The sequence below is a fragment of the Nerophis lumbriciformis genome, unplaced genomic scaffold (genome assembly GCF_033978685.3).
Source record: "Nerophis lumbriciformis unplaced genomic scaffold, RoL_Nlum_v2.1 HiC_scaffold_196, whole genome shotgun sequence".
NCBI lineage: Eukaryota > Metazoa > Chordata > Actinopteri > Syngnathiformes > Syngnathidae > Nerophis > Nerophis lumbriciformis.
In genome coordinates this window covers 5,077-20,621 of record NW_027316681.1, presented here as the reverse complement: position 1 = coordinate 20,621, position 15,545 = coordinate 5,077, and the positions used below count along the sequence as shown (strand labels likewise).

Here is a 15,545-nt window from a genome sequence, read left to right as displayed (position 1 = left end):
CTGATGTACGAACATCATGTGGTTTATTTTTTACATATGTAGCATCATCTACAAAGATACAAGGAATTGCTATTGTGACATCCAGTGGACACATTTAGAACGGCTGTTTCTTTCATTTAAAAATTTAAGGTTAATTTTTATACTTGGCAAACTCAGCCAAGTATAAAACCTGTTTGCGGGCCTAATCCGGCCCTCAGGCCGTATGTTTGACACCCCTGCTCTACACAGTTATATGGAAGGAAGACCCATGAGGCGAGGACATGTTATTTGTCAAACTTGTGTTTTTCTTTAGATGAGTCCAGGCCTGATTTGGATGAGATCAGCATGTTGACAGCGATTACACTCTTCCTGCTCTCTGCTAGTAATGAACTTGTAGGGGTGACTGTCCTGCAGAAGGGCTGCATGGAGCGCTTCCGTAATGCCCTCAACTCTAGTGATCCATGGGTAAGTGCTTGAAACTAAAAAGGTTCCTTAAACACATTGTATATCCTGGATGTGGCTTGTTAACTTTGGTAATTCCACTCTTATTCTGTTGCTTTACCACAGGTTCAGGCACGGTGTTATCAGCTGCTGCTGTCAGTGTTTCAGCATTCCACCCGCCCCCTTTCTACCCCGTACATTCATGCTCTGGCTCCCCTCATGGTGGAGAAACTGAAGGCGGTTGAACGCAGTCGGCCAAGGACTGCCGCCGAGCTGCAGGCTGTGCAGGAGGGCATCAAGGTCCTGGAGAATCTGGTCGGAATGGGTGAGGAGAAGAATCGTAAGTATCTCTTTGCTTAATGGATCACTAATGTACTTTGTAATGTAGTTTTCCATTTGAGTCTACAGTTTCTGGAAGGGAGCTCTATTAAAGTATTCAGTTCAGTGTCTGTGGGCGTGCACTACATCAGCACAAAAAGAGCATCAAAGACTATTTTTAGAATGCCAGCATCAGTTTACTGACAATTTTGGTGTTTTGGGTTCTATTTATATTTGTGCATTTCTTCTCATTGCATTGATGCACAGAACATTTTGGTTTTGAACATATATTGACTATCCAGCACAATGACAAATATATACCGGTACATTAAAAAAAATGATGCATCAAAGCAGATTAATCCATAATCATTATTAATTAAAATGTGTATAATTCAGAACCCCTAAAACATTTTTGGCAAAGTGTTTTAGGCAGTTTGTCCAGGTGGTGTTTATCGTTACGCATGCGGAAATTGGAAGTTGATCTGGCTGACACGCTGCAGAACCAAGCAAGTTAACATGGAAAACGCTGAACAGCACGTTGGCTCTCTTCGTGGGAAATTTGATTACAAAAAAACTTGACGGAATAGTCGACCGACAAAGTATTGTTCACACTCTGCAGGAATGAGTTTTCTTTCTCACCGGAAGCACTTCTATCTTAAAATTGCACATTAATAACACAAAAATAGTAACAGATTCATTTAATGTGGCTAAAAGTTTGTTTGAATAAACACATTTTTCTTAACATGATGTTAAAGGTTTTTCATTAACACTTTTAAGTGTGTATATATATTAAGTCTCGTGGCTCATGAATAATGAAACACAATGAATATAGATGAGTCACGAGTAATCAAAATTAATCCACAACCACCCCATGATTAATCAGTTTGAAAATTATAATAGATTGGCAGCGCTAATATAGATATTTGTGCTCAAATATGAAATTTACCGCAAGCACTTGAAATATCTTATATTCTGCATTGTAATATAAGGAATCATTAATTTGTATCAGTTTTATTCTATCTTGACCACAGAGTTAAAAATTGGTATAACATTTTTCTTTCCCTTCTCTGAATTGCCAAGCAAAGAAAGCATGCATCTACATGAATACTTTGTGTAATGTAGCCTGTTTTAATTTTCAATGTATAATATCATGTTTGAATGTGTCCAATAGGTGTGCAGTTGGTGGCTCTTCTTGTTCCAACTCTCATCTCCTACCTTTTGGATGAAAATACCATTCCCTCTGCCTCCCAAGCCTCCAAAGACTTACATGACTTTGCCCTTCAGAACTTAATGCGTATAGGTCCTCTATATCCAGCTGCCTTCAAGACAGTAATTGGTGCTGCACCTGAGCTTAAAACCCGCCTGGAATCTGCTGTTCGGGCAAACCAGGCCAGCAGCAAAGCCAAAGATGCAGCACGACAAGCTCAACCAACAGTCCAAGCTGCACCGACCATCAAACTCAAGACCAGCTTCTTCTAAAACCTTCAAATGCTCAGAACACTTTCACAGATTACATTCATGTCTCTTAGTATGCTGTGATTCTTGTCCACATAATGTCTGTATCAAGTAGAATGTAGCCATCTCTACAAATTGAAATTATGTACACATTGGTTGAGTTCCTTTTGAATGTTCACCCGAAATGTTCTCCTTGTATAATCTGTTGTACATATATGATTGTGCATGTGTATCCTATGCTCATTTGATATGTGACATTTACTTTTCCCTTATGCTACTTTCTTTTTTTAACCTAATTTCTTATTTTTCATCACCATAAGCCTTAAAGTAATCATTTCCATTATCTTCTGTTTTTGAGTAATGTACATTCCAATGTCATATTTTAATCATGTGATTATTCTGAGCCTCAGGCTACAGTATGTTGCATATGAGCATTGCATATCATATATTCATCCAACCATCCATCTTCTTCGGCTTATCCGAGGTCGGGTCGCGGGGGCAGCAGCCTAAGCAGGGAAGCCCAAACTTCCCTCTCACCAGCCACTTCGTCCAGCTCCTCCCGGGGGATCCCGAGGCGTTCCCAGGCCAGCCGGGAGACATAGTCTTCCCAACGTGTCCTGGGTCTTCCCCGTGGCCTTCTACCGGTCGGACGTGCCCTAAACACCTCCCGAGGAAGGCGATCGGGTGGCATCCTGACCAGATGCCCGAACCACCTCATCTGGCTCCTCTCGATGTGGAGGAGCAGCGGCTTTACTTTGAGCTACCCCCGGATGACAAAGCTTCTCACCCTATCTCTAAGGGAGAGCCCTGCGACCCGGCGGAGGAAACCCACTTCGGCCGCTTGTACCCGTGATCTTGTCCTTTCGGTCATAACCCAAAGCTCATGACCATAGGTGAGGATGGGAACGTAGATCGACCGGTAAATTGAGAGCTTTGCCTTCCGGCTCAGCTCCTTCTTCACCACAACGGATCGATACAGCGTCCGCATTACTGAAGATGCCGCACCGATCCGCCTGTCGATCTCACGATCCACTCTTCCCTCACTCGTGAACAAGACATATCATATATATATACAAGAAACAAGTTTATGGTTATTCTATAATTTAGCTTTGATCAGAAATTACTGCCTTCGTTAGTTCGATAGTATAGATCACAGTAACTAAGAGCCCAATTGGGTTTCTAGTTATTTTTAATTTGAGCAGGAAATGTGTACCATGACTTAAAATTTACTGTTTCTGTTGTTTTTTTTCCATTTTAAATGCTAGTTATCCACCAAGTTGTTAGCAAAACATGATATTATGGTAACACTTTAGTATGGGGGACATATTCTAAGTAACAAAGACTTAATTTAGAGTAATTTGGACACTAGGGGAACATATAAGGGTTAAGGTTACTAATAAGCTATAATTCTGAGGTTATTGAGGGAAGACTCTTAGTTAATGGCTTACTGGTTGTATAATAAGGTCATGCAGAAGAATGTATTAATAAGTACTAAATAATGACTAATAAAGAGCCAATATGTTACAAATTTGCATGTTAATAAGAAACGAATTAATGGTGAATATGTTCCCCATACTAAAGTGTTACCGATATTATGATTTATTTTGTTTTGACAGTGACAACCAGCCCTCTGAGAGCAACCAAAACCTGAATGAGGCCATTGTATAGATTTTTACTTAGAAATTCCCATCGTACAAATAAAGTTGTGTTGACCCAACCGTTATGTTATTATTTGTTGGAGTAAGGATAATTTCTCTTCATGTTTTAAGTATATGTATTTGCTGGTGTAATGTAGGTAAGCCATAGAAGGTTTCTGGTGCTGGTGTAATGTATTGCATATAGACTCTGACACCCACTCAACCAGCCAGTGTGTGTGGGCGGGTCCTCTGCGCTGACGTCATTGGATGACAGCTAGCTGTCAGAAAGTGAGTTCATTCCACGGACTCAAGAAGACGGTACGCCGTCGATAGCTTTTTTTTTTTAGCCTTTCCTTGCATTTATCGACAAGAAACAGTGAGACAAGAGGACAATTCGTTTCCACCGAGCCCGGCCATGGACGAACAGGCGGGTCCCGGCGTGTTCTTCAACAATAATAACAACTCCGTGTTACCCGGCGCTGGTAAAGGACCACTGCCTGATGGCGACGTAGGGGAGGCGGCTCGGGCGCAGTACAGTATCCCGGGGATCTTACACTTCCTGCAGCACGAATGGGCCCGATTCGAAGTGGAGCGAGCACAATGGGATGTGGAGCGTGCCGAATTACAGGTTAAAACCACCACATTTTTTTCTTATATGATCATTTGCTTGTGATAGAATTGAGTCACGACGTTGTTGCTTTACAACGCCTCATTTCAGGCGTCAGTCAGTGATTGTTCTCGTTGCTAGGCTAGCTTGCTAGCATTAGCTCAGGAGCTAAAAAGGCTATAGCGCCCACTTCACCAGACAGCACGGCGACTGTTGTTTTCTACCTCGATACTCTTGACTGAAAAAAAACATTCAATATTCTTGATTGCGTTATTATTTGCTTTATTTATTTATTGCAAAAAAAAATAAAAAATTGGGTCAAACATGATATGGGTTTATGGATCAGCTTAAGAAGTATAACGAGTTAGCCCTCTGTGTACAACAACCACGGCTCACTTGACTCTGCGCTGGATGTGTGTAATGTTAAAACGTTATACTTTGTTTTTTGTTTATGTAACGAAATATAGGGAAGGTTGCCGAAATTGACAATAACCCTTTTTTTTTTTTTAAATCTTGTGGAATATTATTGACTGGCACCTTTCAAAAGACCAGACTATAGTATCACGATGTATTGTTATGGAATGTATCATATTATGGGAGCTGCTGCTACTGCCACTCCCCAGGAAAAGGCTTTAAATACAGTACTTGCTGTATACAACCGCACTGTATGTTATCTCGCAGCCGATCGACCTGTAATCCATCCAAATTCACCGCTGTTGTTTTACTTCTTCATACATTGTTGTGGTTTTTCATTTGGCACTATGTGATGATACTACTACTTTCATTTACAGCTGCTTTGGGTAGTGAGTGACATATCAATAGCACCCTAATTTTAGCACAAAGCAACCAGAATTACAGGTTCCATTTAATGATTAAATTAAATGTTTGTGCAAAAGATTTTATTTTATGCAACACTAAATGTGAGTGTGAATGTTGTCTGTCTGTCTGTGTTGGCCCTGCGATGAGGTGGCAACTTGTCCAGGGTGTACCCCGCCTTCCCCCTGAATGCAGCTGAGATAGGCTCCAGCACCCCCCCGCGACCTCAAAAGGGACAAGCGGTAGAAAATGGATGGATGGGCTTTTTTGTGGGGCTACACTGTACTAAAATACTGTTGGAGAATAAAAGAATGTGGAGGGCCACTTTACTCATTTTATATATGTTTTTATTTTCTACAAAGGCTTAGAAAAGTGTCAAATTTAATACATTTTGATTTTTTGCTCCCATTTTATTCCAGTGTGGCACAGGCCTAAATAAAGAGAGACTTTAAAAGAGACACTTTTCACAAACAGGTTTGCCCAAGCCATTTCAGCTCAAGAACCAAATAAGAGATCTCTTGAATTTAAGTGTTTCTATAACATTGAAATATATTTCTATGTAGGTAAACAATGACTTTACTGCAAAAAAAAAAACATTACTAGGAAATTGCCTAATCAATGATCAATTTAATAGCTTTCAGCATTTTACTCTGACAATCAGTGACCCAATTAACATTGACCCAATTTAAGTCAAAGCCCTACATTTAGGAAACTCTGTGCATTGCCAAAAATATGCTGGCTATTGTAGTATAACTCAAATCATACTGCTCTCTTAACTTCCTGTTTGTCTGCAGCAAAACCTCTGGCAATGCGTAGTGGTGTTTCTAAACGGCTTGTTGGGTGATACTGTGTGTTTGTGGCGGCAAACTTCTACACAATACATTTTTGGCTCAGCATTTGTTGGTGTCTTTCCCCAAAGACTGTTGGATGTTCAGAATCGTATTAAATGTCCGGCTAGTGCAGTGCAACATTCCAGACTCATCTCTTGTTTATAGTAAACATTTTTAATTGCTATAAGGTAACTGGCTGTTTCCCATTCGTTCATCCATTTTCGGTGCTATTTAGCCTTATGGATATCAGAGGTATTTTTTTTTTAGTTTGTTTTGTTTCCTGGAGTTGTAATTGCAATCGTTTTGAGCAAATGGAGCACACACCAACCTTATATTAGCCCTCTCATTTTTTTTAAACACACCTCAATGTCCCTTCACTCCTGACTCTGAATCCTCACCCGCATACTCCTTGGAACAGTCGTTGGACCGCAAATGTCCCACCGCAAACTGCGAAATCTAAAACGGTTGCCCTCTTACTTCCTAAATTGGAACTGCACTTTTTTTGTAATTTGATCATTCACAATCATTATGAGAGTCAAGAAGCTGGAATTAAAAAAAAATGTATTCTAACTCGTAAGTAAACAAATACGTTCTCTTACAATTAAGTCTATGGGAAGTCTTCTATTTTGCCTATAAATCCCTCTAAATAACCATCCAAAAGCCACCAACAATACTCAATTTACATTGTGTGACTTAAATAGCTCTAATACTAATACTTGAGTATTAGTGATATTGGTATTATAAGCGCTAATGCAGATAAACTATTTATAGCGGCTCCGTGATCAGAGAGCCTAACTAGCTTGTGGGGCTATGTTGAAATCAGGGGCTGGTGAGCTGCTTTCTCGGCTCAGAGCTTGTAGAAGTTTATTCTGGATCATAAATAATGTCTCATCTTTATAGTAGAAGGATGAGCACATAATCTGACAAATTGTTCAACTTGGGCTTCCAATTTAGACCTGGAAATGGCAAGAAAGACACAAAAAGACGCTTGGTTCACCCCCCTTTTTTCTTCATGAGGATTATGGTCATTCTTAACCTAAATTAATCTGACTCTCACCAGATCCTTGTCGTTCGCTGAGCTCCACACATTGATCTGGGAGTTCTCAATAGGAGATGTATTTCAGAAGGCGGGGCCTTGTAAAAAAAAAAAAAAAAATCATTGTATGTGATTAGATAAACTACTTGTCCGTTATCTTGAATGACGTGCTACTTCAACCACTCACATCGAAATCAACCCGTGACGCTGATGAGAGCGAGGCTGGGAAATCCAAACCCTGTCGGAAGAAGAGCCAAAACATCCTTGCCACCAATAAATGCCTTCAAAACCGTTCTCTGTTCATCTTTTAAATCAGTGGTCCCCAACCACAAATCAACATAAAAACCACAATATATACAATATGTATCAATATAGATCAATACAGTCTGCAGGGATACTGTCCGTAAGCACACATGATAGTATTTCTTTATGACCAAAAAAAATTGAAAATACCATACCCCCCGGTCCGTGGGACAAATTTTCAACCGTTGACCGGTCCGCAGCTACAAAAAGGTTGGGGACCACTGTTTTAAATAATTAATATTCGATCGATGTGGCAAAACAGTTGAAATAGCAGAATCAATGTCAGCACACAACTCCTCGCTCCGTGCCACCATTGTTGTTTGAATCAAACAGTCCCTTCGGCGCTACGTCACATCTAATATATCCCGCCCGGCGATCCTGATTGGTTCATTATTTTTTGCTATCTTGAAGGAGTTTGCAATGCCTTTGAGCCCAGACCCTTGTGTTGAGCTCAGCGAACTACAAGGGTCTGGCGAGAGTCAGGTTAAACCTAAATAGGATTGTATGAACATCCTAACGGTCGTCATCCCAGTGAGAGTAGACTTTTTACAGTGAGAGATGATTTGTTATGTTTGTTGTCTCTCATGAAGTCTGCAGTGAGTAGTAATCAGTAATGTTGTCGGAAAAAAAAGAGCAAACCTTATGTTGCGTTTTTTAAATTAATGCACCGCTGTATGCTTAAAATGAGCAAAATAGATAAATATTACATGTTATTATGAATGTGTCTTACTAAATTACATATATACTTACAGCGTGTATGTATAAAACCTTGATGGAAGAGTTTGGATGTTTTTTAAGCACTTTATAGGCAGAACAGACCTACTCCCATAGGCTCTGTTGTAAGCAGCCTTTTTAAGTTAGTTAGAATGTATAGATGTACATTTAGTAGACGGCTGTCCGCGCGTATACTGGTATAAATTAAAATTACGTCAACATTGCAGACATGCTGATTACGCGCCAGAAAATGCAGTACGTTTTGTTTACATTCAATTTCGGTAGCGCTGTTTTTGGTAATCAAAATCTTTTTTCGGTAGTTTAGTTTTTGGCACATCACTTGTCAATAGTGCGCAAGTAATAGGCTATATATATATATATAAATTCATACTGTAACGACCAACTGTTGTTAATGTTATATGTTTGTGTGGTTTGGATTTTAATGTCAGATTTCCCATGTTTGTAAACACACCGTCCATACTTTAAAGGTGATTGACGGAGAATGAGGAAGTGTTGTTGTGTGTACAGGGAAGTGCGGATTCACGGAGACGAAAGTGTTTTTATGAGAGGTAAAAACCTGTTGCATTTGTGTCGTTTGTTATCATAAAATTGATAATACAATTTAAAAGTAGCGTCAGAATTTATATGATTTCTTCTGGGGGCTACAATATATTATATCATTTTCATTTGTTGTCAAGTGAAAAAAACAACATATTTTCAAGGTGTGTCGGTAATTAAAAACGCCGTGGCGGTGCGGCGCGCCACATTCAATTACATTAAGGGTAAACCCTGATATGTGAGCTTGTCTTACATTAGAATTGTGAATGATAGGCAAAAATCCAAAAATGTGCATTTTGCCCAAAATCCATTAAATTGCCAGAAACGCACCAGGGATGAAACTTACACAAATCGGAGCGAGTGTGATGTCATGTTTTGTGCACATAAAGGTCACTTCACAGACCCGTTCTGTTCATATTATACATCCTGTTGTTTTGTAACGTGAACGAGTGTGATTTCCACTGTCTGGATGCGCCAAACATTTTCCAAACTTTTTTAATTTAACAAATGGCCTTATCTTATTAAATTACTGCCTGTCATTTCTGTCTCTACAAATTCTTATATTTAACTGAAATTATTGGGATTGATGAAACTGTAGGAATTTACCAGCATTTCCTTTTGTTATTGGTGTTTCAACAATAAACCGAGGGCATTTGACAACACGTCTTATTTTGTTGTTCAGGCAGAAGACAAGCCCCACAGCACACAAGAATGTTGTACGGCGAGCCTGTTGGGTCCTTCTAAGAGCCACTCCTCTATCTGGGCAGCCCTAAAACTCTACTGTACATGTCAGCTACTCAAATTGCTGTGACGATGCTTTATAATGCAAAGGCATTGATAATCATTACATGAGCTTGGTCAAGTTAATTTAGTTATATGTAATCTTTAATTCTGTAATAAATACAGTAGAGTTAATAAATATATCATAATGACTAGTCTCCACTGCACCTTTCATTTTTGATGGATTGATTTTGTCAAGAAGTCAGTAATTTGAGGGCTATTGTGGGTAGGGATGTATATTGTTAGGATTTTTTCGATACGATACCCTTTTTGATATTCCTTATCGATGCCGGTATTTATCAGTACTCTTATTGGTACTATATGTAATTAGTGTAAATAAAGATGTTAAGATGGTACTGTATTTCATAAAATTATTTATATCCTATCAAATATATTATATAAATCAATACAATTAATTAGCATATTAGGTGGGTGTGCAATTAAGCAAGGTGTGTTTTGATGCCATGCAAACGCGACGCGATGGAGTGACGTCAGACAGCAACTATAGACCTGTCAGTGGATGCTATTTTACTTCTGAGCAACTTAATGGATTATTATATCAATTACATTTTTCACCTTTTTTGAGTGGATTAATATTGGCCTGTGGATTACTACTTTGAGGGACTTTTGAGGAGGAAATATTGTTACAAACTTCTGTGTGGTGTTGCTTTCTTATTTGTGATTACTCTGAGCTGATGATCACATCCTAAGGCAGGGTGATATGGCAAAAAAAAATCATCCAATCTCCCTTGTTATCACAATTTTTTACATTTTAACCTGCCAGTTTTATAGCATCTGTGCTAAAAAAACAAATAAATTAGGGATTAGTTCAACGTTTTATTTACATTCTATGTGAATAAAACGCACAAGAAATATCACAATAACAATGTACCAATAAATTGAAATGTTTCCAAGTAAAAGAAAAAGCACACACAAGGATGCATCAGTTATTATTTCATATATGTGGGTCCGACTATAGTATCAGAAGCTGTCAATTTATCATGAATTTGCCAATGAAGATGTTTGATCGGCGGGCGCGTCAACAACTGACTGCAGTAGTAGCAGGTGTTTTTCCACAGCTTTATGGTGACAAGTAGTCATTATATTTGCAAAAGAAACATTTCACCTGACATATAGTAGTCATTTGGGAAATGTTCGGTTCTGTATTTTGGAGTTAGTTTGGTAGTTTGAGGTGGGCGTGTGTCCTGGAGGCAGGCACAAAAATGGCCCCAAAAGGGTGCACCGTGCAGGGCTGCCCTTTATAGAGAGCTGACCCCTGGCTGGCACCGCTCCATGGAAGTGTGTGTTTGTCAAGTGCACGGTAAACAAGCTTTCCCCTTCTCAATGACAGCATATCAGTCACATTACGCCAATTTCCGTGACTTTCCGCATTTAGATGCTGTTTTCAGCGAACATTGATTCCATCCGCGATTCCGATGACACATCTATGATTCTGTTTACTTCTGCGCATCGTGTAACCGGAAGTGGGGCGTTAAAGGTTTGATTCCGATTGGATGTTCCTCCGCGTCTTTTTTGTGCTATGCAGCGACACCTGAATAAATGTGACAGTGCGCGCATGTCATAATTACGACGGTCAGCTGGGTAAAAAATATATTGATAGCAGTATCATTAGTTCAGAATTTTAACAGCCCGCTTGGACCCACCCAATTAGGAACCGGTACCTAAAGATATCGGTATTCTCTATTAGGTGTGCAATGATTGACATTGTCGACAATAAAATTTGTCACCGACACATTTGTTGACATAGTCGTGACATCATCACTCGTGTTTTTTCGGAGGATGCGAGTCAGCACTGCCACTCACATCAACACCACGGGTGAAAACATGTAAACATGTAAGTCCTCCTATTCTTGCTCAAAATATGAATACCTTCCTCATTTTGCAAAGCAGATCTTTTTTATGGCACTATATTTGTGATACGGAAGCAATAAAAGCGGAGGAATGTCGGCCATCTGGAGGATGCGGTCTCAACTCAGTAAGATAGTTAGCTTGTACCTTGCTAGATAGCTAATAAGTGTGGGGCAAAGTTGTGTGAAAAATCGATTTAACAATCATTTTTACCAAAGTCCACCAGCTAAACTTTGTATAAATTAATTCATGTACTTTTTAAAGTAGCGTCAATTTGCAATGCAATTAAGAACAGCACAATAACAAACACAATTACACACACACACACACACACACACACACACACACACACACACACACACACACACACACACACACACACACACACACACACACACACACACACACACACACACACACACACACACACAAAACACCAATGAGCCAGTATCATAAAATTAAACATGCAATCTATTAGATAGCTAAAGTTTTAGGAATTATTCAATGATACAGTTATATGCATCGAGTCTATTAGAAAGCTTAAAATGCCAGGAGTTAACCAATAATCAATAATATATCAATGTGCAGCTTTTTAAACACATCATCAAAAATGCTTGTTTCTTTTTTGAGCAAGTTAATTTTGTTTTATTGTTTGTTGTTAATAATGCTATTTTAATATGTCTTTTTTTTTAAACATAAAAAGTAGACTTGTTTCATTTTGCACTTTTCCTGTCCCTACTTTTAAATGGACAAAAGTGTAATACTTAATTAAATTTTTGTAACAGCCTAATGAGCAGCATAGTTGCAAAACAACAAATTAGTCATTTATGTTGTTAGTAAGCACATGCCTAAAAATATCTCAAGCTGAATTCAAAAGTTGATGGCTAAATTAGAGCAACTGAATATGTGTATGCTTTATAATCCGACTAGTCGACTAATCGTTAAGATAGTCGATGACTAGCCGACTATCAAAATAATCGTTAGTTGCAGCCCTACTTGGTATACATCCCTAGTTGTGGGTTTAGGTCTTAGGCTAAATACAAACTAGATTAAATTACTTGATTACTAAAATATTTGATTGTTGCAGCCCTAGCCACAATGATTATGTCATAGATTTATGTAAGGAATATTATGAATGCTAATAGCATGACATACAGTACTGTTGGTGAAACAAACATACAGATACATAAATTAAATTACCTCTGGCTCTGCTCAAAATGTTTTGTGCACATAGCAGTAGCATCAAAGTCCCAGATAACACTGTAAACCAAAGCCTATAATTAAAACATACTGACTTTCCAGTAAGCCTGGGCGATATGGCCTAAAAATATATAATGTTGTTCTTTTTAGACCAGATATAATTTGTACTTTTTCTGGAATAATTTTTCCATTAATTAAATTAAGACCTTCCCTTGGGAAGCAACACTTCTGCAAAAATAGAATACTTTTGTTATCAAAAATGTAGCATAGCACATTTTGCATGCAAATAATCTTCAACATTGAGGTCAACAAAGTGCAAACTTCTGTCTTGAATTACATACTTCTATAGATACAAATTTCATATTAAACATTGTATACAAATAAATAATTAAGTAAAACATTGAGAGGACTATAGTTTGTTTCAGTAAGTGGAAAAAGTAAATGGAGGCTTTTTCATTCACACATCTTGACAGCAACTGGTTTAGTGATCGCTCTACCGCATTGTGCTTTTTTCTCATCATACATGTCATCATCATACATACTTTGTGTAAATATTTCTACCATATTAAGGTGATTTTTAGCCCTGTAATTTTTTTTGTCATTGCGTCTTGTTCTTCTCATCAAGAGTTGTATTTCCCGCACTCGGCTGGAGGCTTTGGTTTCAGGTGCTGGAACAAGTTCAGTGTGTGGATGCCTTTTTGAAACAGACTTTGCACCATGCATTCATTTGTTTCACACCTGTTGTTGCAAAACCAAAGTACTGACAACACTTTTCTTTTCTTGGGAACAAACGCCTCGCCCTAGTTAGCATTAGCCATGTTTTGCTATGTGTGCGGCTAAGGAAGTAAGCGGACGGCGCAAGCTATGGAAGCTCCTGAGGGGCAACAAGTATGCTGGAGCAAGAGGAGAAATATATATATATATATATATATATATATATATATATATATATATATATATATATATATATATATATATATATATATATATATATATATATTTTTTTTTTTTAATTGTGTGCAACAAAACACATACTGTACTTTCCAGGACAGTACAGTGTGTTTGTGTAATGTTAATGTGTGGGGTTGGGACACAGTTGCAGCCATTGAAAGGATGCTTACTTTTCATTATGTATTGGCTGTTGTTTCCACTTTTTTGAAAAACACAATCTCGAATAATATGTTTTATATACTATATATCTAGATAGTTTTTGAATATTGGTATTGCTCAAAAAGTACATTTGTACTTCAACTTATGAGCTCAATTCATTCGACCAAACTCAAAACATGACTATCTCAAATCATCCAATGATATGAATTAAAATCAATTTGGGCCCTCCCAAAACAGCACAATTTTAACATGTAACATGCCTTTTAAAAAAACTCAAAAACTTTTAGATAAGAAATTCCTGTTTGAAAATCAATAAAATGGGATATACTACAAATAACTCCAGTAGTTTTAAGAACTAATATGATAATATTGTTCAATGTTTACTTTGGGGAGCAGACTTTTTTAGGTGTCTCCTACAAGATGTTGTGTAAGAATAGGAACAAGGAAATCATTTTTTTGTGGACATCTTTAACGGGGAACTACACTTTTTTTTAAAAATGTTTTTAATGCATTCCAACTATTAAATAAAATCAATCAAAAGTCATCTTACAATGGAGCCTACATCCAAATACCTCCATTAAGGTTTTATATACATGCTGTAAGTATATACAGTATGTAATGTAGTAACAGGCACATTCATAATCATTTTAAGCATATGCGGTGCATTAATTTAAAGAACGCAAAAATCTTGACAAAAATTTACAAAAATCTTGTTATAGTCTGTTTTAGATGAAAAATGATCCTCCCAAAGAAAAGGGGGGTGGAACCATACGTCATTTCGTGTCGTTTTTACCATTTCCAGGTCTAAATTGGATGTCAAAAGTGTTAGAACTTGTCGGAATACGTTGTAATTCTTCTACTTTCCAGGTGAGAGGCATAATTCCTGATCCAGAATAAACTTTCACGAACAAGAAAGCGAGGAAGAACCTTACCACTCGAAATGTAAATGGAGTATTGTTGGTGCTTTTTGGATGTTTTTTTATTGGGTTTTATGGGCATGATAAGGACCTCTCTGGCTCCGCTGTAAGCAGACTTTTATTTACATTTATTTACGAGTTAGAATGCTTAAAAAAAACCAAAAAAACATCCGTCATCATGTCTTTCATAATGATTGTGAACAATAGGCAAAATTCCATAAAAAAGTGCAGTTCCCCGTTAAGTGACAGACCGTAGAGGTCAAAGTTGACAGCAAGCTATGTTTGGGTACCAAAGGTAATGCTCGATTGTCTGGTTTGTTAAGTCTAAAGACAGAACAAACTGAAACGCATCAAACACAGTATTGGAAGCTTCTCCATATTTTCATGGATACATGTCCATCATTTGGACATTTGTGACTGCATGCTGCTGTGGCTTCATGTGATGCAGACTGACAGTGCTGCGCTCAAGCTGATTCACCGGGTCGTATGTTAACTGTTGATTTGGTGGTTCGCTTATTCTGCTTAGCACTAACATTCTTAGTTCCGGTGTTGTAGGTAGATTTCTGGCTAAGCGTTGTGGACAAATACTCCTTCAAAATCTTCCTTTGTCCAAGGAATTATTAGTTTGCAAACAGCTAAAAAAAAAAAGATTTTGGGAAAATAAATATATCAATCCAATCACTCTTGGATCAATTATATACTGATACTACCCTTGGTATCAAAACAACCAATTTATAGATCGATCCATACTCTTCTTACATGCGTGCCTGACAGTGGATGCTCGACAGCAACAGAGCAGCCTAAAAAAATTGGTTCTTACATGGGACAACCCTCAGAAGTCTTTTTGTTATGGGGAAATCCCTGCTCCATGCCATGCCTCCTTGCCTAAAGAATTTATCTGCTGCTATAATTTGACACCCAGAGAAGGTTGAAGGTGGCTCAGGGTGTAAGGTGCCTCGGAGTGGGTTCAGCCTG

General features: G+C 38.2%; 1 protein-coding gene and 1 long non-coding RNA gene across 4 annotated transcripts in view; both read left to right on the top strand.

The window, feature by feature from the left end:
• Positions 1 to 3,910, top strand: part of LOC133570653 (HEAT repeat-containing protein 5B-like) — a 34,516-nt gene extending 30,606 nt beyond the window's left edge. For 2 of the 3 annotated variants that reach the window (XM_061923369.1, XM_061923425.1), the window contains exons 34-36: positions 293 to 444; positions 547 to 760; positions 1,910 to 3,910. In XM_061923369.1, coding sequence (XP_061779353.1) covers positions 293 to 444; positions 547 to 760; positions 1,910 to 2,217 — 674 coding nt within the window. In that variant the 3' untranslated portion in view covers positions 2,218 to 3,910. Of the gene's footprint in view, positions 1 to 292; positions 445 to 546; positions 761 to 1,159; positions 1,301 to 1,909 lie in introns of those variants that run through there. The other variant, XM_061923491.1, reaches the window with a different exon arrangement.
• A 168-nt stretch (positions 3,911 to 4,078) lies between these two features.
• On the top strand, positions 4,079 to 9,626 carry LOC140678277 (uncharacterized). Its single transcript, XR_012050057.1, has 2 exons — positions 4,079 to 4,458; positions 9,377 to 9,626. It is a non-coding gene; the product is annotated as an uncharacterized lncRNA (long non-coding RNA).
• The last annotated feature ends 5,919 nt before the right edge of the window (positions 9,627 to 15,545 follow it).